The sequence below is a fragment of the Dryobates pubescens genome, chromosome 12, assembly GCF_014839835.1.
Source record: "Dryobates pubescens isolate bDryPub1 chromosome 12, bDryPub1.pri, whole genome shotgun sequence".
Classification (NCBI taxonomy): domain Eukaryota; kingdom Metazoa; phylum Chordata; class Aves; order Piciformes; family Picidae; genus Dryobates; species Dryobates pubescens.
In genome coordinates, this window is record NC_071623.1 from 5,891,105 (window position 1) to 5,905,236 (window position 14,132).

General features: G+C 44.2%; 1 protein-coding gene across 1 annotated transcript in view; it reads right to left on the reverse strand.

Annotated features, from left to right (window-relative positions):
• The window catches only part of ADGRG2 (adhesion G protein-coupled receptor G2), a 53,798-nt gene that overhangs the window by 9,269 nt on the left and 30,397 nt on the right, over positions 1-14,132 (reverse strand). The window contains exons 12-22 of the mRNA XM_054165910.1: positions 13,476-13,558; positions 12,232-12,292; positions 10,437-11,161; positions 9,359-9,557; positions 7,989-8,145; positions 5,266-5,415; positions 4,932-5,054; positions 4,002-4,047; positions 3,793-3,896; positions 2,671-2,795; positions 709-977 (exon numbers count right to left, since the gene is read on the reverse strand). Coding sequence (XP_054021885.1) covers positions 709-977; positions 2,671-2,795; positions 3,793-3,896; positions 4,002-4,047; positions 4,932-5,054; positions 5,266-5,415; positions 7,989-8,145; positions 9,359-9,557; positions 10,437-11,161; positions 12,232-12,292; positions 13,476-13,558 — 2,042 coding nt within the window. The remainder of the gene's footprint in view (positions 1-708; positions 978-2,670; positions 2,796-3,792; positions 3,897-4,001; positions 4,048-4,931; positions 5,055-5,265; positions 5,416-7,988; positions 8,146-9,358; positions 9,558-10,436; positions 11,162-12,231; positions 12,293-13,475; positions 13,559-14,132) is intronic.

Consider the following 14,132-nt stretch of genomic DNA (forward strand, 5'->3'; position numbering starts at 1 on the left):
CTGGGGGGTTGGACTGGATGATCTTTCTCTCTAATCCCTAATGTTCTGTGATTCTGTGAAGAGTTCCTCCCCACAGCCAACTCTACACCATTCAGTATAAGGCAGCAAATACCATCACCCACATTTACTCAAGTGACCAGAGAGAATACCCAGGTCAAGAATCTCTTCATGCTTAATCTTTTACTGCTTTTTGTTAGCAATGTTGGTATTCCAGAAATGATGTTCAAGGCCAGGCTCGATGAGGCCTTGAGCAACCTGGGCTAATGGAAGGTGTCCCTGCCCATGGTAAGGGGGCTGGAACTGGATGATCTTTAAGGTTCCTTCCAACCTAAAACATTCTATGAATCTGTGAACCTAAACCAAAGCACAACTGACACAACCTATCTGGTAAATGGAGATGGAAGCCTGCACATCCCAAATTGGTTCTCTTATACTTGCAGGAGGAACATTCATTATCAATTTGCATTGAAGCAGCCTCTGTTCTACAGTGAGGGAGAGAGTTACCTACCTCAGAAAGGTGGAATAGATAGGATCAGGTTTACTGCTAATGAATACCTGGCCAATGCAAGGTCACAACATTTAATACCTGCTTCCCTTTAATTTCTGAATTGTGTCACATTCACTGAAACAGCTGATAAGAGAATGGATCTATTTACCACCCAAAAAGGAATAAAAACACAACCCAGCAATAAAAAAAATAATACATACCCCAGCCAACAATGCAGAACTTCAGAATGTATTTCCTTACATAGGTGTTAAAGACTTTCACAAGGGCCAGATACATGTGGAAAGCTTCTAGGCCCATCCAGGTGAAGGAAACCAAGAGGAAATAGTGAAGGAATACTGCAACTGCAATGCAGAGGCCTCGTGTGTCATAGAGTGCAATCCATGAGTCAAGGAGAAAGACTAAGTTGAGCAGGAGTAATGCAGCACACAGCTGAATGAGGATTTTGGAGGGGTAGTCTCTCCTGATTTTCCTGACAAGAAAAAGCAAATTGGGGAGATGACATCAACTGTCCAAGGATCCTTGGCTTATTTATCCTCTTCTAGCCCTTACTGCACAAATGGCAAGAAAAAACCCCACAACCTTAGTTCATATATTGTGATTGATGCAAAATGCTTTATGCATTGCCTTCATACACGAGGTTTCCAAGTTAGTTGTAATAAGGTTACAGAAATATAACCAAGAACTTGGATTCTTAGACTTTATTGCCACAACTTTACCCCCCTATGGTCTAGATTAGCCTTCTTGTTACATTACTCCCAAAGTGTTCTTTACTGGTATGCCAGATTAGTTTTTTGACTAGGTTTCTAAAGCCTTAATAGAGACAAATACATTCTTGATGATCAGAAGGCTGGAGCACCTCTCCTATGGAGACAGACTGAGAGAGTTGGGGCTGTGCAGTTTGGAGAAGAGAAGGTTCCCAGGAGACCTTATTGTGGCCTTCCAGGACCTGAAGGGGGCTACAAGAAAGCTGGGGAGGGACTTTTGAGTGGGTCGGGGAGTGATAGGACTGGGGGAAATGGAACAAAACTAGAAATGGGTAGATTCAGATTGGATGTTAGGAAGAAGTTGTTCCCCATGAGGGTAGTGAGACACTGGAACAGGTTGCCCGGGGAAGTGGTGGAAGCCTCATGCCTGGAGGTTTTTGCAGCCAGGCTGGATGTGGCTCTGGGCAACCTGATGTAGTGTGAGGTGTCCCTCCCTGCCCATGGCAGGAGGGTGGAACTGGATGATCCTTGAGGTCCCTTGCAACCCTGACAATTCTGTGATGCTATGATTCCATGCAGTAAGAACTTCAAGGAGGATTTCCAAAATATAACATGGAGGCTGCAGTAGTTAAGGCTCAGACCTAAGAAAACATCCCAGCAAAGAGCACACATGTGTTTTAAAACATTGTCATTCTGCACTGCTTTGTCTATGTGTTATCTTAAACACATTCCTTCATGTTACCAAAAACTTTTACCAGGAGTCATCTATAACACTTCACATGTGTCTGATGATAACCCATGATAAAATATTTAAGAGCACTGCTTCTGCAGTTTTTGCTGCACAGATTACTTATGAGTACTTCACTTCTCCACAAGATTATCATCCTAAACATTGAATTCCTAAACATTGAATTCCTGGGGCCCCCAGCATAAGAGGGACAGGTTCAGAGGAAGGCCATGAAGATGATCAGAAGGCTGCAGAATCTCTGCTATGGGGATAGGCTGAGAGAGTTGGGGCTGTTCAGCCTGGAGAGAAGAAGGCTGTGGGGAGACCTTAGAGCAGCCTTCCAGTACCTGAAGGGGGCTACAAGAAAGCTGGGAAGGCACTTTTTAAAATGGCTGGGAGTGATAAGGACAAAGGGCAATGGTTTGTAATTAGAGGAGAGGATTGGATGTTAGGAACAAGTTCTGCACCATGAGGGTGGTGAGACACTAGAACAGGTTGCCCTGGAGGTGTTGAAGGCCAGGTTGGATGAGGCCTTGGTCTAGTGGAAGGTGTCACTGCCTGTGGGTCCCTTCCAATGTAAACCATTCTATTAATCTATGAATCCTGTTAGACTGGACTCATTTGTGCATTATTAACAGAGACAAAATCCATGACAGCACTTGGCAGGGAAGATTACAAACACTCATAACCAAAGAACAATGGCAGCTGAGTAGAGTTGAGCAGGTACTTACTCAAAGGCTATGTAGGTCACAAGGGTAATAGAAAGAAAAATTGCAGACAGGCCACAGCCTATGTAGGATATAAAAGTCAGCACCAGTTCCTGTGTGGGATTCAAAGGAGTATTGCCATACAGGTTCTAAAATGGAAACAGAAGCTCATTTTACAGAATGTTATTTTTATTAACAAAAAAAACCCTCTCTAAATGTACCTTTCTCTCTGCAATTAAACAAACCAAAAAGAAACAGTTCTTTTCATCATGCATCTCATAAAAGGTTAACTGAAAACCAGAAAAGCCAACAAAGTCCTATCAGGAGCAGGGAATTGCACACTTTGATCCTTAAGTCTCCTTTCCAACAAAAGATATTTATGATTCTATGCTTCTAATTGTGCAGGTCTCTTTGACTATAAAGCTGTTTTAAATTTGATTTGTCATGCTTTTTATTTCCTCCAATACAAACATCTGCCTGCATGTAAAAGCTGCAGGATGTTTTTTCACCCCAGGGTCATTCATTTGCTATCATTCAACAAGCAGCTTCAGCACAGGTAGGACAGGAGTCCAGAGGAGGGCCACAAAGATGATCAGGCGGCTGGAGCACCTCTTCTATGAAGACAGGCTGAGGGAGCTGGGGGTGTACAGCCTGCAGAAGAGAAGGTTCCAGGCAGACCTAAGAGCAGCCTTCCAGTACCTGAAGAGGCTACAAGAAGGCTGCAGAGGGACTGTTTGCAAAGGACTGCAGGGACAGGACCAGGGGCAATGGTTTGAAACGAGAGCAGAGCAGATTTAGATTGGATGTGAGGAACAAGTTCTGCACCAGAAGGCTGCTGCAACACTGGGGCAGGCTGGCCAGGGAGGTAGTTGAGGCCCCATCCTGGGAGATATCCAAGGACAAAGCTCTGAGCAGTCTAATGGAGTTGTCCCTGCTGACTGCAGGGACGTTAGACTGGATGACCTTTGGATGTCCCTTCCAACCCAAACCATTCTCTGATTCTAAATGTACTAACAGTGAAGTGAATAGAACCTAAGCAGAATTTCATAGGTGCTGTGTGCTTCCTGAAGGTGCTTAGGGAACAGCTGTTTCAATGCGTTCTCCAGTCAGGCTAAGATGGCATCATTTTGGTTTTTCAATAATTACCATCAAAACTGCAAAGCTTGTGAGGTGGTTGCATGAGCAGACTGTTTCATTCACTCTGCTTTCTTTAACTATGCAGCCTTCAGATGACCAGCCTCCATGTTCACCTGGTAATGAAAACAGGTTGGTTATTCATGAAAGCCTTTACTTATATTACCATGAACTGCCACAGCTAATCCAGCGTGAGATCTTGGGTGATACCAAGCACTTACCATTTTTATTGAAGTCCCAAAAAACACATCTGACTGTTGAATTATCCTGTTTAGGAGGTAAGAAAAAAAAAACCACAAAGGTGTTTTACTAAACTCTGAGTTTATGATGAAGTAATTAATGAATTAGCAACGCAGGCACGAATAAATATTTTAAGCAGTTACTATGCGTGGTTCACATGAAAGAAAAATTAATTTAAGTGCATAGAAAGGATTCTTTTAATTAAATTAATCTGTTCAGCATGTGAAAATATGAACATCTCCCTGTGAGACCAAGCTGAGAGAGCTAGGGCTTGGAGCTTAGAGCAGAGGAGCCTGAGGGCTGCCCTGATTGCTGGGGATAAAGATGTGCAGGGCAGTGTGGGGAGGATGAAGCCAGGCTACGCTCAGGGATGTCCAAGGACAGCACAAGGGGCACTGGGTGCCAGCTGGAGCAGAGAAGGTTCCAAGGGAATGTAAAGAAAAACTTTCTCCTTGTGAGGGTGCCAGAGCCCTGGAACAGGCTGCCCAGAGAGGTTGTGGAATCTCCTGCTCTGGAGACATTCCAAAACCACCTGGATGTGTTCCTGAGTGATCTGCTCTAGGTGCTCCTGCTCTGCCAGCGGGCTTAGAACTAGATGATCTTTAAGATCCCTTCCAACCCAAACCCTTCCAGGAATCTATGAGAAGAGAAGCATAGGTAGAAAAGAAAAAAACTGGATGGATGGAGCAAAATGACCTGAGACCCTTCGAGAACAAAATGCTTTGCCGGTGGTAAATATGCAAAATTGAGTGATTTTGTAAGTCCAGATGAAGATTAAACATCCCCAGTAGTAAAGCAGAGCCAACCAAGCTGTGTTCTTGGTAGTAGTAGCTGTATTTCTTCTGCAACAGCTTCAATGAAGGCAACAAAACTGCACTTTAAGTCTGCCCCCCAAAAATTGCAAACTGTACCTGGTTAGGTTTGATGTTCTGTAAAGTGACAGTGACATTTTCCTTTAAGTTGCTAACTGTGAGGTTGGCCACACTTGAGGATATAACATTGCTGATTAAAGATGCATTCTTCAAGGACAGATCCTGGAACAACAACAAAGAATCAAGATTTTAAAATCTTAAAAAGAAAGCAATAGCAGAGTAGAGCAGCCAAAAGCTCAGTTGCTGTGTGGGCAACACTACTTTTTAATCAGGACCTTCTGAAATGTGTTCTGTGGCTCAAAAGCCCATTCTGATTTTCTTTTGCTTTAGGCTTCACTTTAAAACCGTTACGAAGAGAGGATCAAAAAGATACCTGGAACACAGAGGTATTTTTGAAGAAGTTGAATATGATTCTAGAAGCCAAGTCCAACTCTCCAGCGTGTAAACTTGTCAGCAGTGATGAAGGAAGTGTAATGGATCCCAGGCTACTTAGGTCACTAACTGCCTTAACACCCAGAGAGATCTGCAAAAATAAATGCAAAGAAAAAATGCTTCAGAAGGAAAAAAAAAAGTATCTTCAGTTTAGGACTTCAAAAGATTTATCTCTGTCAGCAGCTCACTGCTGCTCTCTCATCCCTCTCCTGCTCCAATGGACAAATAGCATTTGCAGGCCTGAAAAGGATGAAACTCATTTGCAGGTCCTCTGAAAATCCTCTGGTTTTACCCATTTGCTTACAGACAGAACCCAAGAACACATCACTGTGGTGGAAAATAGTGATTTGAGAAAGGTGAAGAGCAACAACCAAGGAAGGTCTATGGAACTGCACAGGGAGAAGAACATTGCACAGAACAGAAGACTGCAAAGGCAAACAATTTTTATGCCCCATATGAATTTTGCCAGAATTCAGAAAGGCTGTTAAAAAAAGTCCTTCTTTTACAGGAGGCTTTTAAGTACAGGAGGTTAAGCAGGATCTAAGAACATAAACCCCTTTATGATCATCTAGGAAAGATGATAGAAATAAACTGATTGAGCTACAACTCTGATATCTCAAAAAAAGACCTTTACTTCCTGCCAGTTTGCTGCGCTGTACTTACGAGACAGAGAGCTTTGGTCAGTACAAAAGCGCCAACATTTTCTTGCCACTTTACATCCAAGCATCATCATTTCAGAGCTCCTCAGAGATGTGAAACATCAGCAGAACTGAAGAAAGAGATCATCTGTGCACTCAAAGAATGAGTGCAAGAGAAGCAACAGTGGAACAACCTCACAGTGCCTTTAGGAAAATGGTTTAACTCTTCTCTTTAGACCAATGGTCTCCAAACCTTTCCTGACATGGGAAGCCCTAAAAATTTTGTGAGCATGCACCCCAAAATCAAAGCTGCAGAATGTGATTCTGTGATTCATGCACCATATACTGCTAGGAAAACAGAAAGGAACTCAGATGTTAACAATCCAGATCATTTTCAGTGTCACACAAGAGTTCCAGTACTACATCCTCACTATCAATACAGACTCGGGGAGGAAGTGTTAGAAAGCAGCCCTGTGGAAAAGGACTTGGGGGTGCTGCTGGATGAGAAGCTGGACAGGAGCAGGCAGTGTGAGCTTGCAGCACAGAAGGCCAATGGCAGCCTGGGCTGCATCCAAAGCAGCATTGCCAGCAGATCCAGAGAGGTGATTCTGCCACTCTGCTCTGCTCTGGGGAGACCTCACTTGGAGTACTGTGTGCAGGTCTGGAGCCCTCAACACAGGAGAGACATGGACCTGATGGAGAGGGTCCAGAGGAGGGCCACAAAATTGATCAGGGGGTTGGAGCACCTCTTCTATGAGGACAGGCTGAGGGAGCTGGGGGTGTTCAGCCTGGAAAAGAGAAGGCTCCAGGGAGACCTAAGAGCAGCCTTCCAGGACTTGAAGGGGCTACAGGAAGGATGGAGAGAGACTGTTTGAAAAGGCCTGCAGGGACAGGACAAGAGGCAATGGCTTCAAACTAGAGAAGGGCAGATTTACACTGGATATCAGGAAGGAGTTCTTCACTATGAGGGTGGAGGAACACTGGAGCAGGTTGGCCAGGGAGGTGGTTGAGGATCCATCCCTGGAGATATTCAGGGGGAGGCTCAATGAGGCCCTGGGTAACCTGATCTGGTTGGGGATGTCCCTGGCTGAGCTTTGGAGGTCCCTTCCAGCTTGGATCATTGTATTATTCTAGAGCTCACACCACACTAAGCTATTTCCTCTTCTGAGAGGGCACAATGTGCTAAAACTTGTCCAGAACTTTCCTTTCTTAAGCCTCACAGGCTGGGATTGTCCAAATTACCATTTCCTCAACCAGGAAGGAGATCTGGAGTGAGACAAAGTGGATCCAACCTTTCTAAGCTCTTCTTTCTTGGCAAGACCAACTAGTCATGAGTGACAAATGTATGAATGTCATTATCCAGGCAACAGAAGAGTTCTTTCCTGGAACCCTCTGCAATTAATCTCCTAACAGATGAAGCCATCTGGCAAAACCCCTTGAAAGATTTCAGCACAGAGTGGGTGACTGACTCATGAGTCAGGGGTTCTGAGGCAAAGTTACGGTGCCAAACACTCTGTCCATTCTGGTGCTCTGGCTGTGCCCTCTCCAATGCCTTATTAATTGGATGCCAGATTCTGCTAAGTCTGTTGCTTATTTACACAATAAAATGAATGAAAGAAGTACTGAGGGCTTCAAAACTGAAGTATTTTTCCTCTGAAACAACCAACATGAACAAAAAGATCCTGAAACTGTAACATAAACCCAGGATAAACTCAAGGAACATAGGAACATAAAACCAGAAAGACTTAGAAATAAATATAAAGCCCCATTGAAAAATAAATATAAAACCAGAAAGACTTAACAATAAATATAAAACCATACTTAAAATACAAACTCATAAAGACTTAAAAGTAAATCCATAGCCATAAATACTTAAGAATAAATATGCAGCCATACATACTTAAGCATAAATATACAGTCATACATACTTAAAGATATATAAAAATTTACATATTTTAGAATAACATAAAACTATAAATACTTAAAAATCAAGGACAATTTGTCTTTTAGAATTCTCAGTCTTCACCTGGAGATCAGCTGAGTCCTGGACAGCAAAGGACATTTGGTTGGAGCGGATGCGATTGGTTTTGACAACAGCCAGAGCCAAGGATGGGGAGACAAAATCAGCAGATGCTGCTGAGAAGTTCAGTTTCAAGCCAATAGAATCCACCAGTTTTATAATTCTGTCAAGAAAAAGAGAGGTATTTAATATTACCAAGCACATAAACTCACAATTCTCAAGGAAGTTGACAGATTCACAGCACAACAGATTGCATTAGGTTGGAAGGGACCTTCAAAGGTCATCTTGTCCAAGCCCCCTGCAGTCAGCAGGGACACATCCAGTCTGATCTTGAATGTCTCCAGGGATGGGGACTCAACCACATCCCTGGGCAGCCTGTTCCAGTATTTCACCACTCTCACTGTAAAGAACTTCTTCCTGATGTCCAACCTAAATCTGCTCTGCTCCAGTTTCAAACCATTTCCCCTTGCCCTATCACTCCAAGCCCTTCTAAACAGTCCCTCCCCAGCCTTCCTGTAGGTCCCCTTCAGATACTGAAACGTAGCTCTAAGGTCTCCCCAGAGAGAGCAGCAACCCAAGTGCAGTGTAAAATACAGCTGTGTTCATGAATTGTGGTGTCAACACAAAGCACAATACAGTTTTACATGGCACTGGATAATAGTAAAGCTAGTAACAACTAGAACGATACTGCCTCCAGTTTGTGTGTGGATTTGAAACTGCTCCTGGCTTGTGTGTGGATTTGAGAGTGCTCCTGGTTTGTGTGTGGATTTGAAAGTGCTCCTGGTTTGTGTGTGGATTTGAAAGTGCTCCTGGTCCGGGTACCACAGGATAGGAAAGACATGAAGGGGCTGGAGCATGTCCAGGGAAGAGCAATGACACTGGGGAAGGGTCATACAAGGAGCAGCTGAGGGAGCTGGGGGTGTTTGGTCTGAAGATGAGAAGGCTGAAGGGAGAGTTTATTGGTCGCTACAGCTACTTGAAAGGAGGCTGGAGTGAGGCTGGGGTTGGTCTCTTCTCCCAAGTAACTAGAGAGAGGCAATGAGTTGAAATTGTGTCAGGGGAGATTTAGGTTGGACATCAGGAAAAACTTCTTTAGTGAGAGAGTGATGAAGGGTTGGAACAGGCTGCCCAGGGAGGTGGTGGAGTCACCATCCCTGGAGGTGTTCAAGAAGCTGTAGATGTGGTGCTTCAGGCTAACATTTAGTGGCCATGGGAGCTGGGCTATGGTTGGACTCCATGATCTTAAAGGTCCCTTCCAGCCTCAGCGATTCTATGAATCTTTCGGATTATGACTTTGAAAGAGAGAAACTTGCCAAAACCACTTTCTCAAGACAGTCAACACAACACAGCTTTAACCTATTGCCAGAGTGACCTACCTGTTAGAAATTCGGGGAGGTAATGGCTGAGAAGCAGTCAGGACCCTGCTAACCTCACCAACCATCCTTTCTACATCCTTTGGCTCGACTTTGCCAGCTGCTACCTCATTTTCTATCTTGGACACGATTTGCTCAGCTGTGCTAACACTGATGGTGGTGTACATGGAAGTGGTGTAGGTGGCAGCTGACAGCGTCTTCCCTGTGACATAAGAAAGGTTGTGCTTTTATTTTAAGGTTATGTCCAACAGATTGAAGTCAGCTTTGAGAAGCAGGAAAACTAAGCAGTTCTCTTGACCAACAACTTCCAAGGTCTCTCAATGTATTATGTGAGACAGAATCCCTTTTTTCCCCCTCCCTACCAGATCTGAACGCTTTAGACCTTATCAACACACAAAGCAAGGTTTTAGATTGTCAGCATTAATTCCAGTTTTTACTGATCACAGAGTTCTTCACATTAGACTATTACTGATGTTAAATAATCTATTTTTTTTAATTCTTATTTTCAGTCACTGGATTCCTGAATATATATAGAATAAAATCAAGGTAGAATAAAATCAAAGTGGAATAAAATCCAGGTAGAATAAAATCAAAGTAGAATAAAATCAAGGTAGAATAAAATCCAAGTAAAATAAAACCAGCAATTTGGAGAGAAGCTTTTAAAGATGCATACAATCTTCAGAGGAAAATATTTACCCACCAAGAATATTTCTGATCAGTAACAACCCTTTAATGAAGATGCAACAGTGCTTTGCAATATTTGGACTACTAATACCTACCTCTCTCAGTGACTCAGTTCTTTCTGCCAAAGGTCCCTGTTGGAACTTAGCTCAGCATCTATTTATCACAGTTACCAACCAATCTGTAGGGTAAGTTGTCACTCATGGTGGCCAAAGGCAGCAGTATTTACTTGAGTCAGAAAGCCTCCACTTTGTGAGAGCTGTCTCAGTTTTTTCCCCCCAGGAACTGGAAGGTCCCAGCTCAGCTAAACTTTGTTAAACAAGATTATCTAACAGCAAAGTCTGTGTCTAGCAATAAAATAATGATTAAATAAATAAATCCTTTTACTTGCCATATTTACCTGTGCTCCCATGAGGCAGGCTTCCATGGCCAGCAGCAGTAGAGTGAGGATGAGAAGCTGAGACAGAGTGGTTGACAGGGCTAACTGTAGGGGTCAAAGTTATTGTGAAAGGAGTAAGGGGAAGAATAGGTGCTGCAGTAACTTTAATACCAGAAACAGGCTGGGTTGGATCAGTAGTGACATGAATTTGTGTAACAGGTTTGGTGGTGGTGGTCTCCAAGAGAGAAATTGCTATTGACGGTTTGGGGTGAAGCTCAGAAGAAGAAGAAGCTGCAGAATGTTTAGAGACACCTTGGGAAGAAGGAATTATTGTAACAGGGTTACTAGGAAGTGCAGCATCAGCTTTAGCTGATGAACCTGTGCTAGTGACAGATTTTGTTGTAGGTGTGGCAACAGTGAGAGCCTTATGAGAAGCTGTGGAAGGAAAGGCTGGGGTGGCAGGTTGAGCAAGGGACTCAGAAGAGGAAAGCATAGTGGTAACAGTGGTGGAAGACACAGAAGCTTCAGTAGTAGATGTGGTCGAAGTTTCAAAGAGAGGATTGGGAGTGGGAGATGTGGAGAGAGTTTCAGAAGAATGTGATTTTATGAATGGTTGGAGCAGTGGGCCAACTGTGGGGATTTGTTTGGTAGAAAGAGTGGTGGGGGAAACTAAAGAGAGAACCTTTTTAGGGCGAGGGGAATGATGGGGGGGAACCCATATAGAGTGATGTGGCACTTGGATAGTACTGTAAAAAACAAAAAGGGGAGGGGGGAACAAAGAAATGCATGTTACAATTTAACACTGGTCAGGTTTTGAAGACAAATAGTTGTGATAGAGGAATTTACATGAGTGGTAAGGAGATGCTACTAAATAATGTAAGTTTTAAACCCAATCAGGTTGAATGTCACGTGCTGTAGGAACAGAAATGAATTCCATAACATTTTGAGAGTTCTTACATCCAAGCAAGTCATGTTTTGTATTTCACAAGATTGTCAGGGTTGGAAAGGACCTCAGGGATCATCTAGTTCCAACCCCCCTGCCATGGCCAGGGATACTTCACACTAGATCAGGCTGCCCAGAACTGCATTCAGCCTGGCCTTAAAAACCTCCAGGCATGAGACTTCCACCACTTCCCTGGGCAGCCTGTTCCAGAGTGTCACCACCCTCATGGGGAAGAACTTCTTCCTAACATCTAATCTAAATCTCCCTTCCTCTAGCTTGCATCCATTCCTCCCAGCCCTATCACTCCCTGACATCCTACAAAGTTAAAGTTCCTCTGCAGCTTTCCTGTAGCCCCCTTCAGATACTGGAAGGGAACAATAAGGTCAGTTTGGAGCCTTCTCTTCTCCAGATTAAACAGCCCCAACTCCCTCAGCCTGTCTCCACAGCAGAGGAGCTCCAGCCCTCTGCTCACTCTCGTGGCCCTTCTCCACACTTTCCAGAACCACCAGATCCTTCCTGTAACTGGACACAGTGCTCCAGGTGTGATCTCACCAGAGTGGAGCAGAGGGGGAGAATCACCTCCCTCACCCTGCGGGCCACACTTTTCTTGCTGCAGCCCAGGCTCTGCTTGGCCCTCTGGGCTGCAAGTGCTCACTGCTGGCTCATGTTGAGCTTCTAATCCACCAGCACCTCCAGGTCCTTTTCTTCAGGGCTGCTCTCAAGCCAGTCCATGCCCAGCCTATACTGATGCCTAGGATTGCCTCAACCCAGCTGCAGGACCCTGCACTTGGTCTTGTTGAACCTCATGAGGTTGTCATGGGCCCAACTCTCCAGCCTGTCAAGGTCCCTCTGGATGGCATTCCATCTACTTACTACATTTGTAATTCTTCAGCAGTCAAGGAACAATACTTCAGTGATGAGCAGCAACAGCGATCTGCAATGACAAAGAAACATTAACCTGGTTTAGCCTGAAGCACTGAATTGCTAACAGTGTTAAGTAGGATCTTCAAATCAGCATGCTTTATGTTTTTTAAAGGTGTGTATTGCATCATTGATTTTGATGGGGTTTTTTTCTGAAATGACATTTGAAAACCAGGCTGCATCACCTCTGCTGTGAGCACAGGCTGAGGAAGCAGGGGTTGTTCAGCCTGGAGAAGAGAAGGCTCCAGAGGGACCTTAGAGCTGCCTGCCAGTACTTGAAAAGATCCTACAGGAAGGCTGCAGAGGGACTTTTCATCAGGGTGTCTAGAAACAGGACAAGGGGGAATGGTTTGAAGCTGAGGGAGAGCAGGGTTAGACTGGATCTGAGGAAGATGTTTTTCAGTGTGAGGATGGTGAGACTCTGGCACAGGCTGCCCAGGGAGGCTGTGGCTGCCTCCTGCCTGGGGGTGTTGAAGGCCAGGTTGGATGAGGCCTTGAGCAGCTGAGTCTAGCTGAGAGGAATCCCTGCCCATAGTGGGGAGGTTGGAGTAGATGATCTCTGAGATTCCTTCCAACCTGAGCCATTCCATTATTGTATGATCCTCACCAGTCAGAATGCCCCAAGATTTCTGCTCCATGCCTGACAAGCACTGGTTTCTCTTTGTGTTGTTTTAAAGAAAGAAAAACATAGAGCTACATCTTGGAAACAAAGAGACCAATGACATGAATCACCTCTCCCTACCATCACAATGTCACTAAAAAAGGGCTAATTTATAAACTTGGCAATTCAGGGTTGCCATTGCAGAAACATTTATGTTCTCCAGGAATTTTACACTCAAACCTTGTTATCTAAAATGAAATAACAATCTTTTCTTTCACTACTTGGAGATTAAGGATGGAGAGAGGCTGTTTACAAAGGCCTGCAGTGATAGGACAAAGGGCAATGGATTCAAAGTAGAGAAGAGGAGATTTAGATTGGATGTTAGGAACCAGTTCTGCACCATGAGGGTTTGGGCCCCATCCCTGGAGATATTCAAAGGAAAGTTCGACAGGGCTCCGGGCAACCTGATCTAGCTGAGGATGTTCCTGCTGACTGCAGGGGGGTTGGACTGGATGACTTTTGGAGGTCCCTTCCAACCCAAACTATTCTGTGATACTATTAAATGCAATCTGAGACCGCTTAAAGCATAACTTACCAATTTGGCTTATTTCTGCTTTGTCTGTTAAACTGCTAATATTCTCTCTCTCAGCCAGCTTGATGATGAAATTACACTGGATACTATAACAAGAAGAAAAAAGCTTTAGACTCAATAACCAGATCTGCCTCACCTTTCCAACACATGACACTAACATCACATGCTAAGTGAAAGCAGATTAGCTCAAATACTAACTGTGAAAGCACAGGTTGTCACATTTTTAATGCTTAAAACCCACTACCTCAGGCTAAAGAGAAGAGTAACACATTGGTTTGCAGCAGCTGATTTTCTCTTTTCTCTACAAACACTGTTGATTTCTGAATGGGGCTCTCCCTAATTGAGGACAGCCATGAAAGAGTTGACAGTTTTGTACAGATAATATCATCATCTCCACCCTGCCTGCACAGAAATGCCAGAGAGGATCTGTCAGGTGTCCTAGGTGGCTGCAGTGCAGTGTGTATGAAACCTCTATCCCCTGGGGAAAGCCACTTGACTTTAGACAGAACTCAAACAACACAATTAAGCATGTAACTACACATCCACAGTTATGCATCTAGGACTTGAAAACCTGCTGTGTGGCCTGCCCTAGGTGATCCTGCTTTGGCAGGGGAGTTGGACTTGATAAGAGGAGCCTGAGGGGTGCCCTCATTCATGCTT